The 24,526-nt window shown below is 38.9% G+C and overlaps 1 protein-coding gene across 2 annotated transcripts in view; it reads left to right on the top strand.

The window, feature by feature from the left end:
* tp53bp2b (tumor protein p53 binding protein, 2b) overlaps nt 1–22,727 on the top strand; it is a 46,540-nt gene extending 23,813 nt beyond the window's left edge. The window contains exons 4-18 of one of the 2 annotated variants that reach the window (XM_056447697.1): nt 8,596–8,666; nt 9,054–9,155; nt 11,169–11,346; nt 11,729–11,913; nt 12,092–12,256; nt 12,358–12,532; nt 12,639–12,764; nt 13,052–13,131; nt 13,214–13,607; nt 15,703–16,463; nt 18,322–18,459; nt 18,546–18,679; nt 18,760–18,926; nt 19,985–20,184; nt 22,100–22,727. In XM_056447697.1, coding sequence (XP_056303672.1) covers nt 8,596–8,666; nt 9,054–9,155; nt 11,169–11,346; nt 11,729–11,913; nt 12,092–12,256; nt 12,358–12,532; nt 12,639–12,764; nt 13,052–13,131; nt 13,214–13,607; nt 15,703–16,463; nt 18,322–18,459; nt 18,546–18,679; nt 18,760–18,926; nt 19,985–20,184; nt 22,100–22,141 — 2,918 coding nt within the window. In that variant the 3' untranslated portion in view covers nt 22,142–22,727. Of the gene's footprint in view, nt 1–8,595; nt 8,667–9,053; nt 9,156–11,168; nt 11,347–11,728; nt 11,914–12,091; nt 12,257–12,354; nt 12,533–12,638; nt 12,765–13,051; nt 13,132–13,213; nt 13,608–15,702; nt 16,464–18,321; nt 18,460–18,545; nt 18,680–18,759; nt 18,927–19,984; nt 20,185–22,099 lie in introns of both variants that reach the window. The other variant, XM_056447696.1, reaches the window with a different exon arrangement.
* Nucleotides 22,728–24,526: the final 1,799 nt, after the last annotated feature.

Below are 24,526 nucleotides of genomic sequence, written 5' to 3'. Positions count from 1 at the left end.
GTGCTCTGCTGTCAGTGTGGACATGCCGCGGCTGCTGATACGCGTGAATGTCATTTCTTTTTATGGGAGACAGCGAATAGAGCGGTTGTAAATTTGACATGGTTACGGCTGTGTTGAGGCATGAATTATTTACCGCAGAACGGCTTGTTTGGTGGGCACTGCCTAAGGGAAAGGGGGCTTCTCACTGGATCAGAATGGATCTTTATTTTGTGTCCTATAAACATGTGCAATGGAAATTGGTATTGCTCTGGGGAGATGTTTTTAGATATCGCTGCACGCAAACATTGCTTTATATAATTTGCTTGTTTTCAATCAACATTCAAAATTAACCCTTGTGCACTGTTGCAATTTATATTGTAATGTTCGGGATGAAAACATCCACTTAATTAAATTGCTGTAAAAATGCATCAGATAACTTTTTTTGCATAAATCTGTTAATCAACCTCAGTCCTGATCAAAACTACTAAGTTGTTTAGAAAATCGCTATTTTACTGTTCGTGGCTGTTTTTTCCCCATTGACTTCCATTATAATCATATTCGATGGTGCATTAATACACAGTCTTTGTTTTTATTTACTTCATGTAGTTCTGTGAGCTGGGTTCATATTTAGATTTTCTCAGACACATCAAGATAAGTGCGCAAAGGTCACTCTTACACACTCACAGACACACATACACATACTTTAATTTGCTGTTTTACTCGTAACAGTTTTTTTTTTTGCATAAGCCAATCTAAAGGGTTAATGGTGCCAACTGATGATCAACAGTAAGATTTACAAATAGTACCTCTTCCCAACAGGGAAAACCACCAACAATCAAAACTGCATAATTATATGGTGTCATGGTTTTTTAATCAAAAAATGTGGTTTTAATGGAACTTGTGGGAATATAAATGTATATAATCTAGTTTTAAATGAACAATAATCTACATATAACTGAAAAGTTATATTCTTTGGTTTTTGATCACATCATTTCATTAACAGCCCAGCCATGAGGGACATTTACCTTTGTCTTTCTGACTGCAGGCTAAGCCAGAGTACTGCAAATGCTAACGACTGCCTTTGTCTTTGGGTCATGCTTTCATGCTACAGAAACCATTTTGTTGATTAACTTGTGTGGTCAGTAGCTGGGCCGGTTTCTACACCTATATGCCAATTTACCCCGCTGACTCTAAAACTGAATTTGCATGCTTTGTTTAGCCATCTCCCCTCCTCCTAAGAAAATATAGACAGGACATCTTTGTCTTAATTCAGACTTGTGATAAAACTCGCAGACTGCAGACCTCCAATAGGCTCTGCAGACACATGGACTTCTTGAAGACGCTGTATGACTGCAGATTAACCAACACGTCTCAATAAAGGAATTCTGCTTGTTTCGAGTCTCCTGGACTGGGTTCTCTCTTCTATATTCACTCATTTATTTTTTTTTACAACAAAGTCAATGGGGCAAAAACAGCCACCAACAGTAAATTATAGAGAAAAAAAAAAGAAAATCTAACAATGCATCAAAGCCAATGTTGTTACTTATCGTTCACATGTCCAAGACTGTATTTAAAGGTTAAAAAAATCCAGCCCACAGTTACTTTTTATATTAAAAATACGTCATTTTGTGTGTGTGTGTGTGTGTGTGTGTGTGTGTTTGTGTGTGTGGTTTTTTTTTTTAACAAATCAGTGACATCATTTATGAATTTGGCAATTGACCCTTTGCTAAGCTCCGCCCTCCTTAGGTACTGTTGCAACGCCTGTCAAGCTTTCGTGCCTGTCATGTCTATTACAATATGTATGCGCCGGTGTCAGACATTGCCAGGGATATAATTAGTCATTTTTGGCGAACAGGTGAGATATCTGAGAAAGCCAGACAAAAAAAGGACTGCAGTATGCATTACAGTTGTATATTTACCCATAATAGGCAACCGATTAGAAAATAATTTAATAAAAATTGAAGTTAGCCTAGCTGCCTCATACGCTGACCATTCAACAGCTTAGTTCATGCACAGCAGGAGAGGTGAAATTTAAAAATAATCGAATAATAACAACAAATGAAACCGCAATTTCTCTTTTTTAGCCCAAAAGCCTGATAGATTAATTGTTGTCAGTGAAATATAGCGATACTAACCGACGAGGAAACATGCATGGACAGTGCTTCTACATAGTTCAATCATAGAAAGAACAGCCAGAAAGGGGAAACTGATGGATATGTGCCGAATATTAGCATCATTAACCCATAACAATGCACAGTAGCTATAACTGTCAGGATGTTTGTGTGCTTTTTATACCGTTTCTATTCTAATTTGCGGTTAAGTGGAAAAAATAAATAAATTGAAATGCAAGTTAAAGTATAAATATCAGAAGTGAACAAATAGATTTTCCCCACCAGCAAATATTAATTAGACACCAAATATAAAAGCAGATACTAACCCGCTATAACGTCGTCACCAATGATTAAATCTCCAAAAGACGAACGAAAACATCAGTGAATAAATATTAGCCTTGACATGGACATGAGGGTTATAAATGACTGAAAAACAGCTGCGGGTAAAGTATATTGATCGCAAGTGCTCAGATTATGATCACATCTCTGTTTTGTTCTGTTGATATGTAATTTCAAATATTTGTTGCTTATAACAGATGGAAATATGACTGCTATTAGTATGACTACTATGGCGAGGGCTTAAACAGAACAGTGCTCATAATATCGAGCCAAAAAAAAGAAAAAGACAGCTGGGAAACATAACCGGCTTTGTATTTTTGTAGGAAACACAGTTTAGATCTTTTAAGAGGTGTGTGAGTTATTGCCGTCTAATTATCACTGAATGTGTCAGTAATATCGAAAACAAATTCAACTTAACTCCACTCCTTTAGCGCCCCTCACATGGCTTGATCCACGCTGGCATTTCTCCCCCTGGGTTTTAGGTTTTGAAAAGGGGAAAAAAATTCCACTGCCCCGTCCAAACTTTTAGGATACCGGGTATCAGATTTGCACAATCCATATGCACAAGGCTTTGGCTTGTTTCCCCTCGCTCGAAAGCTTGACAGACAGGTTGCTAAGCCACAATTGGTGTGTGGCGGTTTTCGGGTGTAGCTTGGTGAAGGGTCAATTAAAGAGTTAAAATCCTGTCATTTTCTAAGCAATTTAGTAGTTTTCATCAGGACTGGGGTTAATCTATGCAGATTTATGCAAAAAAATAAAAATATATATTTATGTGATGCATTTTTACAGCAGTTTAATTTATTGAATGTTTCCATCCCAAACATAACAAAAGGGTAGTAAATTTGGCCAAAGTATATTGTTTTTTATATTGTATATTGTCAGAGGTTTTTTGTTTGTTTTTTTTAATCAAAGCATTTTCTCAAAATATGTGTCAAAACAAGATTTATCACCAAAAATCATTCTGTTAGCTGAAGCACAGAAAAAAGTTATGGCCAAATGAATACTCAAAATCACCCCAGAGTAAATGAAAACATCCACAACAGTACATAAGGGTTAACCTTTAGGGGTTACTTTTGTTGCTTTTTATCAATTTGCTTCAGTAGATTTCAATTATAATACATATTTTTTAGATTGTTTGAGTCATACAGTAAATCTCCACTTCAACACCTTTGCATTAACCAAACTTCAGTGTTGTTTATATCTGTATTCTGAAGCTTTATATTTTGATATGCTTGATTATTCATAATTATGAAGAGAAACGCAATATAACCTCTGTAAAAAAGAGTGTAATTCCCAAAAGATTAAACAAGAATTAAGATTTATTTCTTCATTCAGTGTTTAGATATTTGTGCTAGAAATGTATGCAAATTAGTGAATTCTTAACTAAATAAATGGCTCGTTTGCATATTGAAACATAACATTTTAAAAACCTTGAAATAAATCAACTGAGGAAGTACTGTGATAACAATCGGTTAATATTTGACCATATTCACCTGCGGTGTATCCCCTTAAAAGGAAACATGAAATGGACTCAATGAGATATAGCAAGCAGCTTGCTCTCTGCACCTCTCACACGGTCGCCCACTAAAGCTAGTCAGTGCTGCGGCTGGTCAGTGCCTGGATGGGAGACCACATGGGAAAGCTAGGTTGCAGCCGGAAGTGGTGTTAGTGAGACCAGCAGGGTGTGTGCAACCTGCGATTTGTGTGGGTCCTAACGCCCCAGTATAGTGAAGGAGACTCTATACTGCTCAGTGAGCATCATCTTTCAGGTTAGATGTTAAACCGAGGTCCTGACTCTCTGTTTTAGTTAAAAATCCCAGGATGTCATTCGAAAAGAGCAGGGGTTTAACCCCAGTATCCTGGTGAAATTTACCCATAGGCCTATGTCCATCATGGCCTCCTAACCATCCCTATGTTATAATTGGCTTCATCACTCTGTCTCATCTCCACCAATCAGCTGGTGTGTGGTGTACAGTGTGGTGTAATATGGCTGCAGTCACGTCATCCAGGTGGAAAACATTAAATAAACTCAATTGAGAAATAATTGTTGGTATATCTGGAATATGAAACTTTTCAGAAACTTCAGAGAATCCGACTGGATATTTACTTGATCACTTGACAATTACTTATGCACTGCATGTGTGGGTGTGTGAAAGAGAGAGAAAGTGTGTGTCATATATAAAAATATCACTGAATAATTAGTTCAAGTGATTCTTCAAACTTACTGATTCATTCAGTAATGAATCTTTCATTCAAACTGATGTTTTAATATTACATCATCAAATAAGATATAAAAAAGATGCAAATAAAATAAAGAACTGCTCGTAAATTCTTTGTTTCCTCTTATAATTCCCTTTCCAATACAATTCCTTAATAAAACTATATTTAAAACATTATAATGACAGATTTTTTTGTATCTTTCCATTCAAAGACATCCAAGAATGCAGTAACATAATTAACACATATGCCCACACACTCATGCACACATTTAAAACACACCTACACATACCTGCCTTCTCAACTATTTTCATCCAGCTCTTGTTTTGTTCATTTTTGCCACTCCTACATCATCAAACACATAAATAGCACATAACTCAAGTGAGAAGCTCTGGAAGTTATTAATAAATGCATTACTTTTTTGTATATTATATTATATTATATTATATTATATTATATTATATTATATTTTATATTTTATTTTATTTTATATTATATTATATTATATTATATTATATTAGGGGTGTGACGATAACCGCATCACCGCCTTACCGCCATAATAGGATTTCAGCCACGATGATGTGGTTAATATCGTCATCACCGCCCTTTTTTTAAGTTTATTATTATTTTTCCTCCTGAAACTTTCAGTATTGTATAGAAAAACAGAATAAACTAAATAAAAGAATAAAAGGCCTTCCCTAAATATTTTCCACTTAAATTACAAATTTAAATTACAAAACAAAAACACTGACTGAATCCTTTTAAATAACCGGCATAGGCTGTTTTTCATTTCAAGTAAATTTTTTCTTCATCAAATAAATATAGCAGGCCTACTAACTCAAATCAGTTGCTCCACGGAAATTAAGCAGTTTTAATGCTCCGCTGTAATTCCTATATCACACACCTCTGTCAACATTTTTGATATACGATTTATTATTTTAAAGATTTTGACTTGAGAATCTGATTTTACCTCAGCGCTGAGTGTTGTAAATTAGTTAAACTATCCTCAGTTTAGTGTATAGTGTCAAACCAGCTCATGCTGTATTGAACAAACGCACGTCACTTCATAACTATAGCGGCCGTTTTTCGACTGAACTAAATTGAATTTTGATGTCTTGGTCACACTATTTGGAGGGCCGGAACAAAATGCAGCCAATTGAATAGCCCTGCCATAAGGTAACATAAACTGCACAGACTTGGGCCCAATCCCAATTCTATTTTTGTACCCCTACCCCTTGGCCCTTAAAACCAAGTGTGAAGGGGAAGGGCTTCAAAATTTACCCCTAAGAATTGGGACACCACTACAGCACCCTCACACATCATCACATGTCATTGCGATTTCTTGCTTCATATGAGATTGACGATCGCGACTGCTGTAGTTATTCCAGTTGTGTTATTTTCTGGTATTATCACAGTGTTATTATCACTGAGGGCATATAATGTTATCATAACGATATAATGTGGCAAAAAGATCATAACTATACTGTGCTTTTACACAGTGGCCATATTCATCGATGTAAACACACCAAAAACAACATTAACATTATAGCAGACACTGTAAAAAGCTCATTCCCAGTGACTAGACTTTTCTGACAGGGTATTCGAGCGTCATCAAGTGACAGAATGTTGTGGGACTGCTGTACAGGAGTTATGATTGTGGATTATAGATTGCGAAATTGAGTGTTTTTTGTTTTAGCGTTTTTATAAAAGCATGATGGTAAAACACAAGCACGGTTATGAATATATTAAAACATGTTTTTTTGTTGTAAAAATTATATTATAATAATGACAAAAAATATTAATTTGTGGATCTCCTTACTTCCGGGTTCAGTAATACTGCCGTTGTGGCTGGTGTGTTGTGGGAAATTTTCTTACACCTTGGTTTCGAGTGCGGTCCTGAAAAATCTTTGTTCGAAGGGCTATTCAACCCTTCCCCTTAGCCCTACACCTTCAATCTAAAGAGAATTGGCACAACTCTACCCCTTGACATGAACGTGCGAAACAAGGGGTAGGGGTAAGGGGAAGGGCTGAGGGGTAGAATTGGGATTGGGCCTTGATTATTACTTTAATGTGTAAAGTCGCGGACGCGTCTCACAGCAAGCATAACTTATCCTTAAAATGTCCACGTCGATTGAAATTGTTACCGACAATGGAGTAATTGTTAACGTCCCTAATATATTGGCCTATGTAGTATGTATATGTGACATACCGCTTGATCTGTTATTGTTACAGCCCTATATATTATATTATATTATATTATATTATATTATGTTATGTTATGTTATGTTATGTTATGTTATGTTATGTTATGTTATGTTATATTATATTATGTTATGTTATGTTATGTTATGTTATGTTATGTTATGTTATGTTATGTTATGTTATGTTATATTATATTATGTTATGTTATGTTATGTTATGTTATGTTATATTATATTATATTATATTATGTTATGTTATGTTATGTTATATTATATTGTTATATTATATTATATTATAATTTAGACTCTCTTGCATTGTTATGATCATCAGCATTAAGTTATTTATGTATTTATTTAATATTTTTGGTATTGTTTTAAAATGTTTATTATATTTTTAGGTAAATCAAGATTTTTTAATGATTATTATACATTGTTTATTGTATAAAATAAAATCTATTTGTATTATTAATTAGAAATATCATTTCAAAAAAATAATATTTTTATTTGTCTAATAGTTTATTAGTTAAAACAGTCGTTTTATTTTAATATTGTTTTTATGTACGATATGGTACCACTATATAACATTTTATTGTATTTTATTTAGGATTGTGTGTGTGTGTCTTGAAAAATGCATAGTATGCCAAATAATTCTCATAAAACCTAAAGTATTTTTGTCACTTGTTGTGCATGTTATTTTTTTACTCAGAAAATCCTTTTTGTCTCAGTTTCTCCTAATGTGTTTATGCCTGGTGTTTGAAGTGAATCCTCCCTGTTCCCATGGAAAAGTTTAAAGATGGCAGTCATGTGAAACCGTGTGTGAGGTTTCAGATTTCTCCCAGTGACTTTGACCCTCTTCACCGGACAAAGACCGGCTGTTGTACAACAATGCCAGCGATATCGGCTCTGTACGCCTGCCTTTACCTCACAAAGACTTCCTTCTGTTTCTTTCCACCGTAATTATGTCAATTACACGCAGTTTGACTTGTATCTGCCTTGTTTGTGGTTTGTTTTCACACAGATTTGAGGTAAAAACCTAGCCTTGTGTAATCAGTAAGCCCTGATTAGGACCCCTGTGGTGTCAGACTGTGACCAAGAACATTATTTGGCTATTGTTTCTCGCTCTTAGACTGGTTTATCCGGTAACCCACATAAGTGGCGCTAGTGGTGCCAGTGTTGATGTTATGTAAGTGGGACCCTGGCACAGGCAGTCATATGCTCGATAATTGAGCCCTAGCTGTTTTTTTCCAGCCAAACAGTCATTATGTAATGAGGTTCACCCCAGCACAGCCACTTTTTATTTCAGGCTTAATCTGTTGTTCCTGGCCTCCACTGTTTTGAGTATTAAGATGTTAGTCAGCTAAATGCTAACAGTTGAGCTTTGAGTAATATATATGCACTCATATACACAATATATACATCAACGCAACACATTTTTAAGGTATTTTTGTTTTTTTAGCTTGAAAGTTGTAAAAGAATAAGTTCATGACATAAAAAATAGGAAAAATAATACTTTTTAGAAGTCAACTGTTACCGGTTTTCAACATGCTATGCTAAGTATCTTATGTTGTGTTCAATAGAACAAAAACTTTGTTTGAAAAAAGTGGAGGGTGAATAAATATATATGTTTATACAATATATACAATTTTTGGGAGGTGAACTATCTATTTTTAATTTAAATCCATAATGCTAAAGATGTGCAATATTTTGATTACCTTAGCATATGTTGCTAACTCTGTCTCTAATTACAGGAGGCCACAGAACTCCAGAGTCTCTTGCTAAACGCAGTAACATCGTAAAGGACAGACTTATGGAGAATGGGGTGAGTATGAATTCCCCTTTAGAGATTTGTTAATGTGCTAAACTCCCTCCCCTTGGCTACTGTTGCTTAATCAGACATGAATCTGACATTTTCAGTAAAATGTGGACATACTGTATAGTGGTCAGGATTAAGTAGATATTTTTTATGCTATGGCTGGAATGAATTGTGACGTTGCAACATATTTTGTATTTTATCTTTTAAAGAAATTTCTAAATTATGTGGTAAGGGTTGATTATTTTTACAACACTAGTATAATACACTTAACTGCTTATATACCATAATTTTACCATATTTGCTAGGGTAAAACTACCTTTTGAGTTCAAAAAAATCTAAGACTCATACTCTTTAGCTTTCCAATATATAAAACTAAATCTTTATATTTTTTAGATGGCAGCTCCTCATATGGACATCACCCTCAGCGAGTTGCAAGAAATGGCATCACGACAGCAACAACAGATTAACGCACAGCAACAACTCCTGGCCACAAAGGTACTCCACTGTTTTTTAACAACTTAAAGTGCGACTTGAAACATGAAATGAATTTAAGCTCAAAAGAAGATATTTAGCAGAGCATTCAAGCAGTGTCAGTACATTTTGAGCAAGGCTGTTTTTGGTGTCCATTCATTTCCATTGTTTGGAAAAGAGCAGCATTTCTGTTTAAAGTGATGTTTCAAATTCTTGTGGTTTCCTGTAAAAAAGTTAATCAATTTGAAGCTTTTTAGACGTCTGTGTCTAGCGTAAATGTAAGCATCGCATATCCCTCGCCGTGGCTGTCTCAGACGCTGACCTTTAAAAAAAATGTAACTACACGTCGTAATGATACATATCGCAAGCTCTATAATTGGTTGATTTGGTACCGGTGACGAGTTTGGGCGGTGCTGAGAGCCGTGAGCCCGATGGAGCGAGTGTTTATAAGCGTCGAGTCCCATGAAGGAGCTCCAGATGGAAACTTTTGTTTTGTGTTTACCTTATGAGTTGTTGCACATCTGTTGGTTCCAACCTAAAATAATTAAGTTTAGCTGCTTGTACATTAAGGTAGCATTCAGAAAAAACAAAACACCTGTGAAGAAACTCGACACAGAGGAACAAAACATACTGCCAGGTAGTGTTTCGGAAGTGCTATTGCAGAGCAACACAAACAGCACGCAGAAGTATAAATCAGCCTTTACTCCCCTGGTTTCAGCACAGTAGCAACTGATGCCAAAAACGGCAGTATAAATCCCGCTCTTAGCAACATGAGCAGGACCATAAGGTTTGCAGTGATGCCATTGCACAGATGAGAGTAAGATTTAAGGGGATGAGTGTAACAAAGGCCAGCGAGTAGAAGCTATGCAGGTAAATCTTACTTCCTTGACCTCAGAAAGCACAGTAACAACTGAATCCTGGGTGAAAAGGAGGGCAAATAGAACTGGAGGGGTTACATTGGTAACACAGGCCCATCCTCCATGACTGACATGAAGTTTTTGAATCCCACTTGTTCAAGGGAATAGAACCAGAAGGGTTAAATTGGGGCCGTAGCCCATATTAGAGTGAGGTTTAGGAGGTGAGTATAATAGCTAGTTAATTTGTGGGAGCAAACCTTACTCTCCAGGCCTCAAAAGGCACGCTAGTGACTGACAGGCATATCCTCCATGACAGACAGGCAGTTTTGAATCCCACTTGGAGCATGGCAATAGAACCAGAAGGGTTAAATTGGTGCCATGACCCAGATGGCAGTGAGGTTTAGGAGGTGAGCATAATAGCTAGTTCATCTGTGAGGTTTAGGAGATGAGTATAATAGCTAGTTAATCTGTAGGAGTAAACCTCACTCTCCAGACCTCAAAAGGCATGCTAGTGACTGACAGACATATCCTCCATGACAGACAGTCCGTTTTGAACTCCACTTGGAGCAAGGCAATAGAACCAAAAGGTTTAAATTGGTGCCATGACCCAGATGGGACTGAGGTTTAGAAGGAGAGCATAATAGCTAGTTAATATATGGCAGCAAATCTCACCTTCCAGGCCTCAAGAAGCATGCTAGTGACTGGCAGGCCCATCCTCCATGACTGACATGCAGTTTTGAATTCCACTTGGTCAAGGGAATAGAACTAGAAGGGTTGATTTGGTGCCAGATGAGAGTGAGGTTAGGGAGGTGAGCATAACAGCTAGTTAATCTGTTGGAGCAGACCTCACTCTACAGGTCTCGAAATGCACACTAGTGTCTGACAGACCCATCCTCCATGACAGACATGCAGTTTTAAATCCTACTTGGTCAAGGGATTCGAACCAGAAACAATAAATTGGTGTCGTGGCCCAGATGATAGTGATGTTTAAAGGGTTATGCAGGTAAACCTCACTCCCCTGGCCACAAGAAGGTTATCAAAGTTATCACATTTATTATGTTCTCTATATCAGAAATGATTTGTTCATTTACAACATAAATGAACACATTAGGTTCTGAACCATAATCATGGCTGAAAATGAGTTTGGGTGAGTTTGTTGTAACCTGACGCTTTCTCACAGGAACAGCGACTGCGATTCCTGAAGCTACAGGACCAGCGTCAACAGCAGCAGCAGGTGTCCGAACAGGAGAAACTGCGACAGCTGCGTGAGAATGCAGAGAACCAGGAGGCCAAACTGCGCAGAGTTCGAGCTCTGAAAGGACAAGTGGAACAGAAACGCATAAGCAATAGCAAACTAGGTCAGAACCTATAAACCCATAGGAAAAAAGTAGGTTGGAAACACTGAAAAGGGATGTAACATAAACCTTCTTGTAGGGATATTAGTTCAAGGTGAAGTTTGTCATTTTTGACCTACTAGTGGCATCAAATAGTATTACAACTGGGTTGTTTGTGAATGAGGGGGTGGTTTTAAAAATGTTTTTCAAAATCATTTGAGATATAATTTGTTGTAAATCATTGGCCCACTAATGGAATAGATCATTGTAGCGTTTCTGTTATAAAAAATGCCATTAGCGACTAAATTAATCAGCAGAGACAACAATAAATGATCTTGCTTATGGGAATGAGAAGTTAATTAACAATTAAATGATATACTTCATTTCTCTCCCTCTCTCTCTGTAGTGGAGGAAATTGAGCAGATGAATGGTCTGTTCCAGCAGAAGCAGCGGGAGCTGGTGGTGGCCGTTAGCAGGGTGGAAGAGTTGAGTCGACAACTGGACGTGTTACGTAGTGGAAAAATGGACATGCCACACGAGGCTGGACCAAGCTCCAGTGGAGAACTAGAGCGACTGTACAAAGAACTTCAGGTACCTTTTGCCAACTTTGCAGCACATGCAGTGCTATTTGGACACATTTTAAGACATCTTTGAATCAAGTGGCGTTTACATGTATTTTAAAGAAAAAAGGTTAGGGATTGAAAATGATTGTCCAGTGCTTAAAATTCAACAGTGCCTCTTTTGTTCTGACATTCTCTTTTTTCTGCAGCTGAGGAATAAATTGAATCAGGAGCAAAGTGCCAAACTCCAGCAGCAGAGAGAGAATCTAAACAAGAGGAACGTAGAAATGGCCGCCATGGACAAAAGAGTGGCTGAACTGAGAGAAAGGCTGTGGAAGAAAAAAGCTGCTCTCCAACAGAAAGAGAACTTGCCCGTGAGCAACTTTCACACTTTCTGTATTTTTCAGACACAGATGTGGTTTGTGTTTGCACAGAAATTCATCATCTCATTCTTTGAATTTTCCACTTCCAGCAGCCATCTGAAGGGCAGAACCCTCAGTCTGTTGGCCCTTCCAGGGTTGCTGCTGTCGGGCCATACATCCAGACCACCCCAGCTCCTCCACTTCCCCCCAAGCAAGAAATTTTAGTGAAGCCTGCCTATCCTGATGGCACAGCTACTCTTCCCAAACCTCTTCCAAAACCAACCACAGGTGAGTCAATATGTTTATATTTGCCTTATACAACCTTATTTGTGGTTGGATCCATACTATTTTAACAATAACCCTTGATTTAATCATGTCCAAATTCTCCTCCCAGGTGGTTTCTTAACAGGTAAGATATCCAAGATATCAGACTTGTTCTCCAGCACAGAAACCAACAACAGTTCCCATGTCCACTCATCCACTCTTCCACGCATGAACAGTCATGGATCCCAGGAGAAAGGTACGGTACACCTATCTCCTGCTTTTAAAGGCCTGCATTTAGACACACACCATCAGTTAAGCCAGATGTTGACTTGTCAGACCACTTAAACTAAGCAATGCTTTGATAGTGCCACGATGTTTACACTCATCAGGAAACCAAGAACAAATTGCTTACTTGAGGTTGTCTCTCCATTAAACATGGATACGCTTAAGAATTTAAAATCCAGTACACACTTGACCCTTTAAAATCATAGTGTTTAAACCTTAAGAGTGCTGATTGAGCTGTTTTGTGAAAATCTTTTATAGATCCTGAGGCAGATTTGAGACCGCCACCATTGCCATTACGCAAGAACCAGAGTAGTGAGGACCTCTTGAGGGATTCCCAGGTACTGCATTGAATCCCTGAGTTGAACAGTTTACTCATATTTGTAATAAATAAACACTAACATGAACACCTTTCAATTGTAGTCTGCAGGTAGGACATTTGGGAAGGTTCCACCTCCTGTTCCCAGTAAGCCCAAACCTGCTCTGTCAGGCCAGTCCACCTTCAGTAAGCTTCCTTACAGCACTGGCACATTCCCTGGCAAAGCAAGATCAGCCAACCAGAAACCCCCAATGCCCCTTCCATCCCACAACAACACCTTACCCCTACCTCTGCCCCCTAAACCAGACACCTTACCTGCTGCAACAGTACGGCCTTTCACGTCAGATACTTTGGCAGGAAAAGAGACATCAACCCCCACCACACTCCATAAGCCCCAGACAGTGGCAGCGAGTTCCATCTACTCAATGTACACCCAGCAAAGCACTCTTGGAAAGGGTTACCAGGGGCAAAGTACTCTGACCCGTTCTCAACCTCGACGTGAGTACCTCCACCTCATCAGAGACCCAAACAAATTTAGAGGTACCTTGTGATAAATTTCTTAAGGCCCAGTTTGCATTAATGCATTTTAGTTTTAAAATTCATAACCCTTGATACTGTTATGCCTTCTGTCCACACTACCCCAGAGTTTTTAAACCCAAAATTAAGACTTCACCATGGCTACCCATGGCGCAGAAAATCTAATAGGCAGAAGTCCCGAGGCTATTGTTTTTTCAGTCGGGCTACCAAAATCTATCTACTCCGTGCCTGACAGGCTATCTAGATAACCCATCAGGCATGGTCTAGATAAGAAACCCAGACTTCGGGCTACCAGATTTTGCAAGCCCTGCTACTACTTGATTGGGTTTTTTTTTAGTTATTGCGTATCCTTTCCTTATTCATCAAGCTCCTAACTTATGGTCATAATGCTACCGGAAGATGACAGACTAGTCCTGATGACCTGTAAACAATAACATAGATACAAAATGGAAGTTTTGCTCGCATTATTGTTTGCCATCACTTTCGTTGTTCAACCGCTCAGTGTTGTTGACTAATAACCAAATGCAGAGTGAAAGACGTACTTCCTGCTTAGACTTGAACCCAATGCGCATGCCCAAAGTGCGTATATTGTCACGTGATGTACATTTTCAGCTGTATAGTGTGGACAGAGATCTTTTCCGAAATGTTAAATAAAATGCCAATGTGGACGTTGATCATTTTCATTCTAAATGCCAATTTTATCCATTAGTGTAAATAGGGCCTAAGTATCTATTACACAAGATGATCCAACAAGAGCACACAAAACCAACTTCTAAGACATTGACTGCCTTAAACTAATATTCATTTTATTGTCAAACTGACATTTTAAAGCAGTTCCAGCACAGTGTACCGTTTATTTGAAAAAGCTTAGTTGTTTCATGTGGTTATGTAAAAGACTGAAAGTCTCAGCAGGCTAATTAGCTTCAAATAAACATGGATATAGTCTTAATCTGAGCCTTGCGTCTGAACATTTTGAAATTCAAAAGCTTTTTTGTTTAGTTTAAAGCTCTTCAGTGCAGAAACAAATTAGGAACAAAGGATTTGTAGTATTTAAATCAATCTACTTAATTAGTAGACACGGAAGCTTGTCTGACTTCTACAAAATTTTATCTAGGTATATGGAAATTCCAAATAACATTTTATGCACTTGAACTAAGGTGAACTTGAAGTGCAACACTACAGGAAGAGGACACAAATGTGGATTATAATGGACAACTGAATGTAGAAACAGTAACAAAGTTGTAAAAATGTATAAATTAAAGACATAAGCAGACATTATTTGACAGAACTTTCATGTAAGTTATCATTTTTATAGCATTGCATATTTATTGTACTTGAAAATGAGCAGGGAATTATTTGACAATAAAACAGGGGCGTACCTAAACTCTACCCTGCAGGGTAGGGCTCATGGTGATCCTCACTTTTCACAAAGAGATGACTCATTCCTTTGTTACATAACTTAGCAGTCCCTTGGTTCCAACTTTGCATATCTTTAAAACTAAGAGCACATAGGCAAATTGCTTTGTATGAATAGGGACACTGTCGCTCAGACGGAAACAAATATTGAATGAGGATATATAATGAATTGTCTTTAAATTAGATCTACCTTAGAAACATATTCTATGGTCTTGTTTAAAGTGTGTGTGAAATCAAAATGTACAATGTTTATTCTGCTAGTGCACGTTGTTACTCCTTAGGTAAACAATTAATCCATCCAAGTTAATCGGCAAAAAATATATTTTGTGGTAACTTTTAATCAAAGTCTGACCATTTGCTTCTGAGTTTGGAATGTCAGTCCTTCACTGTCAAAGTCAGTTTGACACACTATTCTTAACCACTCCACTCTTACTGTTAGTTTGCTATGAGGGAATGATTTGCAAAATGAAATCCCCACCCCCAACTCAATATTATATTTCAATTGGAAGTACATCGACATATAAAATGAAAGTCTCCGTAACTTTAAATGGTTGGACAGAAATACAGATAATATTGTACCGCCATGTTGCTTTTTATTTGTCTTTTTTATGAAGTTATCCTCATTCTTTTCCTCTTACAGTATACGGTAAGCCAGTCATCCCATCCAGTGTGGGACAGCAGTCCTTTATCCAGGACTTCAATCATATTGAAAAAATGTGTGCTCTAGATGGTGACCAAGTGGACCAGGGCAGCAGTAACTCGGCCCCTGCATCCGCCTCTGTTGAGGGCCAGGACGCAGAACGTGTTCCCCGACCCCTCAGTCCAACTAAACTTCTCCCGTTCCTCTCAAATTCTCATCGACTCCAGAGTGACGTTGACCTGGAGGCCCTCAGGAAGAGACTGCACAATGCACCCAGGCCTCTTAAAAAGCGTGGCTCTATAACAGAATCTGAGGGGCCGGGTGGACCCAACATTCAGAAACTTCTCTACCAGAAGACTACATTGGCAGCTATGGAGACTATCGCCCCAGCTGCTTTCTTTCCGGCAGAAGGTGAAGAGGGATGCAAGCCTGTACCTAATGAAAGCACTAGACCTCAGGAGGGACACTATGATAATACGATACCTGAGTGTGAGAGAGAGGAGGAAGAGCTGACGCCTCCACCGCTTCCACCTCGATCTCCAATCCTGGATGACAACTCCAATTCTAGCACTGGACTGAATGAACCCCAGCTAAAGGAAGAACAGGAAGTCTATGGCCCAGCTGCTCCAGAGCCGTATGTTGAGGAGTATCCACCTTACCCTCCACCTCCTTACCCTAGTATGGCAGAGCAGGAGGGACCAGGGGAGGACAGCATTAATATGAAGGCTCCAGAGGTCACGGGACAGGTCATGTTACCACCGGTAGGTACTGCTACATCACCCCTCTCAAACTCAGTGCTGACTTCATTAGACACACAAACACCTGTCAAGAAAATCTGCCTGATCATGATCTGTCAGGTGTGTTTATACCACAGTAGTGGCTGAGATTAGGAGATAAAGTACATCCAGATGGGTTTTTTTATCACAGAATGAAGTCAAACATGCTTATCAGAACTATATTGGAAAAGACTGATAGATTTATTCTGTTAAAACAACCACCTGGATGTACTTTATCCTGGTTATTACATGTCTACCTGTCTGAATAAAATTAGACACAAACATTCATTAAAGGCAAAGCTGACAGAAATGAAAATGGCTGGACGGAGCATACACTAACCTACAAATTATTCAAACACAAGATTGTGGCAAACAATCAAAAACAGCAGCATCACCGACAAGCATATAAATATGGATGATTGAAGTACTGAGCCTGAGTTATTAGTTTCAGCAGTTGTTTTCTTGGAATAACATACCTTGTGACTGATCAATCAGAATCAAGTATTCCTGAGAGCGGTTTAATGCATTAAAGTTAAAGTATTTTTTGCAACGTTGACATGCCTTATAAAGTCTTATCAGCAGCAGGGAATGGTTTATGCTGGACTGGTTTAGAAAAAAAGTGCAGCTGGGATAAATTCAGCTCAAGCAGTGATTTATTGTTATTGTTATGGTTACCAATCTCAATCTCTGAGTCAACAGGATTCACCCCCTGGTAAAGTTGACCTACAGTTAACCGGGATTACAGCAACTTTTGCAGCCTCCAGTGTTTTTTGCTGTGGTGTGAACACACATAAACAGTGATCCAGGCATATATTTAACAAACTAGATGTCTTAGGAGGACAGGGATACATGAACACACAGCCAAAAAACGAAAGCATTTTCTATGCCTTGATCAGCATATTTCAGCTCCCTTTACTGCATATATTGTATTCCTAATCCACCTTAACTCTTCAATTCGATAGTAGAGGCTTAGACCTTAAATTGTTGTGTCCAATAAAGTCTAAAATGTGGAGTACCCCAGCAGCAGGGTTGGTCTTGATGAATGGGTTGAAATTGAAAATCTTTTTTGCTGTGCTAAGGTGTGCAAGCATTTGAGAATAGTCAGGTACTGACTCGACACTGAGCAGTACATTGCAGTCAAACACTGCGGAAAAACTTGGGAGACCAAAGGATGCATAGAGTTTGAATCAAAGCCATACAAGTGAACACCTTAAAGTCTCTTTAATGTCAACTTTAAAGTCTCTTGTCCTTTATTCATATGTGTCCATTAAATACACAAGATCATATGATGCTTTCTTTGTATTTGTACAATTCAATAAGCTATACAGTATTACATTTACAAAATGTAGTTTCTGAAAATGATCCCAAGGCACAATGGCAATATTTGGGACAAGTTCCTTATTTTTATATAAGACACTATCTAAGTATTTAACTTAGAGCTTTGAGTCAAGTCTGGCCACAGACAGCGAAAAAGGGGAGATCGAAAGAGAGAAAGGATGAAGACAAGTAAGGTCAGTAGAGATTCCGATCAAACCATCCATTCTGGGCTGTTGCTTAGCAACAAGCCACACTAAGATTCTGAGCACTCCACACGGATCTCATTAAACATTTAAATGGAGCAGAAGTGGCAACCAGTGACCCTCAATGGGCTTTTAATATGAGGAATGAAAGAGTGGTTCATGTCAGGCTAACACCTACAGGAGTATGATTACTTCATGTTCACGAACTTTACCACTTCACCACTATGAAGGAATTAATAAATTATACAATGTATACAGAATTTCATTCTTGTATATAATAAATGCATTCATTCACCTTTCATCCATCCCCATCCATTTCCCAGGGCAAGAGAACTAACCTCCGTAAGACTGGTTCAGAGCGCATTAACCATGGCATGCGTGTGCGATTTAACCCCCTGGCCCTCCTGTTGGATTCTTCTTTAGAGGGCGAGTACGACCTTGTCCAGAGGATCATATATGAGGTGAGGAAAACGCCAAGATCACTTGCATACTTCATCCACTAGTGAGTAATACACAGATCAGGTACATGTCTGTATATGATATCCAGGTGGACGACCCCAGTTTGCCCAATGACGAGGGCATCACTGCTCTGCATAATGCTGTATGTGCTGGACATACGGAAATCGTTAAGTTCCTGGTGCAGTTTGGAGTGAATGCGAATGCCGCTGACAGCGATGGATGGTGAGTGGAAAAGGTGTTTATGAAAAGCCCTAACCCTTAGTTTAAAACAACAAAATAATACACCTCTTTCTCTACCTCAGGACTCCCCTGCACTGTGCCGCTTCTTGTAATAATGTGCAAGTGTGTAAATTCCTGGTGGAATCGGGAGCTGCTGTGTATGCCATGACCTACAGCGACATGCAGACAGCAGCAGACAAGTGTGAAGAGATGGAGGAGGGTTATGCCCAATGCTCCCAGTTTCTCTATGGTGAGAAGCCTGTCCTCACATTAGGAAATATATCTGAATAGAACTAATGCTGGGTTCACATCAAACAAGGAGCACCGCATCACTTACTCAAATCAAAGACTATAGAATACTATAGAACTATAAAATAGTGTAACGTCAATATGGCGAATGAAGCCCCGCCTTCAAGTACAGAAGTTAATTATCGATAGCTATAAACTAACAATTCTCTAGGGGAGGGGCTCGAAGTTTCTGCAATTTTTGTGTAATTTAAATGTAAAAAAATTCAACTAAAGAGACGGTTGTTTTTTATGTAACCGACCAGTCCTACTCTACCCAATCTGGTCTGAGCTGGGATCAAACCGATGATTCTTCATATTGGAGTCTGTTGCTCTAACAAGTAGGCTAACTTTGCTAGATGGCATACATTACACTTATCCAACTAAACCTCACTCCCATCCCGGACGAGCCCCCACGTGTAACCCACCAAACCGGTCTGAGCTGGCATCAAACCGGCGATTCTTCTTATGAAAGTTGGTTGCTCTAACACAGACCATGGCATCTAGCGTCTGTCGCTAGAGCACCTTTAGTGGTCATAGGAGGTTTAACATGCACTTCGCTAACTAGCCTTTTTATTGGTGATTCCTAATATGAAATTGAATTGTAAGCTTGGCAAGCAACTTAAGAAAATTTGATGTTTTCCCATTCAAACAGAGTGCCAGAGCCTACTGCCCGAGAGGCGTTTCAAAGATGGCTGCCGAGTAAAATAAGTTGCCTTAAAGAGACTTTGCTCTAGTTTACTCACGGAATGGTTTTCCCCCTCACACAAATTTTTCACCTGAGTTCAGTTATTTGAACTCGCGGAAGAAGCAAATGATGCGTATGGTCACATTCCTCGCATCTAGCATTCAATGTAATTCGCACCGCACAACGAGACTTCACTTCCATTTTTACGTTTCCGATGCATAATTGACCTTATTCCGTGTTTGGTGTGACGCCACCATAATAGTTCAGCTTGTAGTGCGTCACAATAATACCTGCAAGTGTAAATTTATAGTACCGAGTTTTATTATTTTCTACAGGAGTGCAGGAGAAGATGGGCATCATGAACAGGGGCGTGGTGTACGCCCTGTGGGACTATGATGGAGAGAGCCCAGATGAGTTGTCCTTTAAGGAAGGAGACTGCCTGACTGTCTTACGAAGAGAGGATGGGGAAGAAACAGAGTGGTGGTGGGCAAGATGTGCTGACAATGAGGGCTACATACCTCGTAATCTCCTTGGGGTAAGGAAGTGCCTTCGTATTTTTTTAAACGTTTGCATGCAATATATGGTCGCGACATCAGAATGAATGGTTAGCGTCACTAAGTTCTATTAGTCTAATTAAAAAATGGTAACTCTTTAGTTCAAGTAAAAGTTCTCACCATTTATCACTGGCTTATTACCTGCCTAGTTTTAAAGAGCCCATATTATACATGAAATAGGGTCATATTTAGGTTGTAAGGGTCTCCAACAACAGTCTAATATGCATGCAAGGTCATAAAACACTTTGATGGTCTTATAACCTGCATTTATTTTTACCTAATTATCTCAACGACTCCCATATGAATCGTTCAGCGATTCATTTGTTCCCAACCCCCTCCTCAGCGCGAAGCTAATGTGCGCTGATTGGACCGATGACAGCCTGCTGCGATTGGTCGACAGTGACAGCCTTCAGCACGAGACAGAGTGAAATGCCCAGCTGGTAATCAACTATATAAAAGTAGTCACAGTGCACACGCGCTTCATAGTGTAAGGCTTTTTTCTCACACACACACACAACCCTCCTCAGAAGAACTGGGGAGATCGACGCGAGTCTCTCTCTCTCCCTCTCTCTCTCTCACACACACACACACACAACGCTCCTCAGAAGAACTAGGGAAAGCGACGCGAGTCTCTCTCTCTCTCTCTCTCTCTCTCTCTCTCTCTCTCTCACACACACACACACAACGCTCCTCAGAAAAACTAGGGAAAGCGACGCGAGTCTCTCTCTCTCTCTCACACACACACACAACGCTCCTCAGAAGAACTAGGGAAAGCGACGCGAGTCTCTCTCTCTCTCTCTCTCTCTCTCTCTCTCACACACACACACACACATACACACAACGCTCCTCAGAAGAACTAGGGAAAGTGACACGAGTGTCCTGTCTCCTAGCTTATGATCGATCGCCATAGCAACGACAAACGGCAGTGGAACGCGAGCTCACAAAAGCCTTTAACGTTAAATCCGTAAACAAAGCGGCACGCGTCGCGTTTTTAACGTGGCTTACATGTGATAAGAGAATATAAAGAGTAACCGCGTGTACTGTACCAGGTTAACAACTCATCTTTGGGTAGAGACTGTCAATATTATCCATCTGAGCACAGCGTGACTTCATTGGACCGGCGGCGTCTGTGTGTGTGTGTCTAGTGTTTTTTCTGTGTTAGTGGGCGGGGCCGCAGGTTTCAAATCTCCCTGGTTTGCGCGCGTAACTACTGGCGAGGCTTGTGTTTCGTGGCTGCGTCATCGCGAAACACCTAATGACTCGTTATCAAGGCGACTCGTTTGAAGCACTATGAGTCGACTCTTTTATAGATGAATCAATAGTTTTAAACACTGTACACTTACAGATTTAAGCCTTAGCTGGATATTTCACTTCACTTAGAGCTGTGGTACACACTACATGGAAGGGCATTTTCAAAAACCCATAATATGGGCTCTTTAAGATAGTAACTGTGTATTAGCACTTATATAGTATGATCTTATTTTACAACCATAGTTCTACCCAGTACCTAAACCCAACTACTACCTTAATAACTATCAATAAGCAGCTAATTAGCAGCTTATTGAGCTAAAAGTCTTAAATAATGGTTTGTTAATGGTTTGTTAATAGCGTGAATTGTTACTTACAATAAAGTGTGACGATAAAATACCTAATACCTAAAACTATCGAGATATTGATTTTTAGGTGGTATCACCAAGCCCTATATTGTATGTTTCATAACTGTCAGTTTCATGTGAGACAGCAATGCTTTTCTATGGCTTGTTTCTTCTACCCTTCACATTTTATAGTATTTCAAAAGAAGCATAATAGCGCCCCCTACCATATTACAGTGAAACTACAGAGTTAATAGTTGACAAGTCAACCAAAAATGACTGATAAATGTTGTTCTTCCTATAGCTGTACCCCAGAATCAAGCCCAGACAGAGGAGCCTGGCGTAGGAATCTCCAAATCAGCGCTGATTCCCGAGAGATATTTCCCGAGAGATATTTCATTGCATCATTTCAACAGTCGCTTAGTTCTTCAGAGCAAAATAAATATCTGAAGGTGATCGCTTCACATTTTCATTGTGAAAAAAAGAGAATAGTTTCATGTTGGTATGCTATACATGTTTGTAAGGTTACAAGCTTTGGACCAGTAGACTTAGACGCACATTTCAGAAGCAGGTTCAAGCATGTGTAGTTAGACGAAGGACTTCCGAATGGTACAGATGCATTAATAGTCATCTGAGTATCGTATTTCAAATGAAGGATGTCAGATTTAGAGATTTCATCTTTTTAAATCAATTTTCTGTATTCACTAATGCTGATTTGTTTCACAAAGTGCAAAACAAGAGGCATTCATCTTTTGAAGGTTAAAAAAATAAGAGTTTTCTATAATATTTTTGTTCTTATTTTATTCATAATGCCATGTTACATAAACCGTTCTTATGGTGCTTGCTGCTACGCTACAACAGTGTGTTCTGTGAACAATTAACAATTTATTGTGCAAAGACAGCTTTCATTTATCATAATAAAACTTGACATAAATCCTTGACAATGTGTTTTTATTTGGAATTGGAATGTTTCTGGTTCATAAAAATCTTACGTTATGATAATGCATACAGCATTATGGCCCGTTTCCACTGAGTGGTACAGTATGGTATGGGTAGGTACAGGTCACCTTTATCAGGCTTGCATTTCCACTGCTAAAAGGGTACCAATGGTACACTTTTGGTGGGCCTGGTGTATGATAGAAAGTTTCAGTCATACGCGCTCGAGGAAATGTCAAAGTAAAGCTGTACGGGTCGTTCACATATCATTTGAGAAGTACTTCTCACAAAACAGATGCTGTATACACATAAATACTTGTGTAGAAATGTTCATTACTAACCTTTCTATGAACAGTATTTGATTTATAGCTGCAGATCATTAATAGTGTGAAATAGCTCACTGTAACGTCTGCAGTTATGTATAATAAATAAATAAATGCAACATGTATGAACATGAGCAGCCCCTTACAGTCTTCGATATCTTACCAATAACAAAAAACTACACACAGCATACATTTAGTCCTTATTTGGGTTCAAAAGCAACACACAACACATAGCCCAGACCGTGCAAACCTCTCATCTGTATCTTTAATCTTCAGCAGCACATGTAACCTGTTAGAAAGTAATTCTGTCATTCCGAGTTCATAATAGTCTAAAAGGCGATGATAATAGTTAAACATGGCAGTTTGTTCCTGTTTTAGGTTGCTGAAAAAATCATTTGCTTTGTTTTTTTGGGGATTTTCCTTTGTTTTTTCACGCTTCACTCTCACGTTTGTCCATTTCTGAAAGGATCGGATGTCAGAAGCGCTTCAATAATAACATGCATGTTGTTATTATTATCAGCTCAAGAAGTTCGCTATTTAAAATATAGATGCACACGCAAGCGCAAGCGAGAAAGCGAAACTGCTTGCGCTTCAGATGGGCTCGTAAAAAACTAAGGGGCACAGGGTACATTCTGCTCTTCTTCTTGGGTTGTAGCTGTTCATCAAGACAACAACAAGGTTTGTTTGAGCTCAGGTCGACCATGCCTCGTTATTATATGTATATATTATTACCGTGTGATGTCTCAGCTGTGTATTTAAAAATGGCGCTTCTTTTGTTTTCATTCTCCTGGCTTGTTGCAGGAGCGAGTGACATATCTCTGTAAACCAATAGTGTTCAGCTGCGCATCTTGCTCTGCCTTTTGGTACCCTTTTGTTGTGCTAGGTACCCTTTGGAAAGGGTACCCAAAAAGTGGTATGATACAGTTCGATTTTTAGGTACCTTTTGACAGTGGAAACGGCCATTAAAGTGTATTGAACCGTACTGTACAACTCAGTGGAAACAGTATTTATACAATTATACAATAAAGGAACTTTCTGAGAGTTTGCACAAATTTAAAATGTGAGAGGATTTTTTAAATTTATTTTATTTTTTGGAATTTTTACCTTTAATGGATAGGACAGTATTGACAGGAAAGCGTGGGGAGCAGAGCGGGAAAGGATCGGCATTGGATCTCAAGGCAGGAATCAAACTTTGGTCACGGTGAGCACCGGTGTGCCATGTGTCGACACAGTAAGCCAGATAGATTTTGAGTTTTTAATAGAGGTGGGCCGTTATCTGCGTTAACATGCTGCGTTAATGCGAGACTCTTATCGGCGATAAAAAAATATCGCCGTTAATTTATTCTCAAAGTTGGGAGCTGGGTCTGTTCTACGCAAGCTATGATGACTTTTACCTTGATATTTTAGCGCGGATGTATACCTGGCCAAATTGCACTGTAGGTGGCGAGAACGAGTCTTCAAACCTGTGTGTA

The sequence above is a fragment of the Danio aesculapii genome, chromosome 22 (genome assembly GCF_903798145.1).
Source record: "Danio aesculapii chromosome 22, fDanAes4.1, whole genome shotgun sequence".
Lineage (NCBI taxonomy): Eukaryota > Metazoa > Chordata > Actinopteri > Cypriniformes > Danionidae > Danio > Danio aesculapii.
The sequence above is the reverse complement of the archived record's forward strand: the minus strand, read 5'-3'. Positions and strand labels throughout refer to the sequence as shown.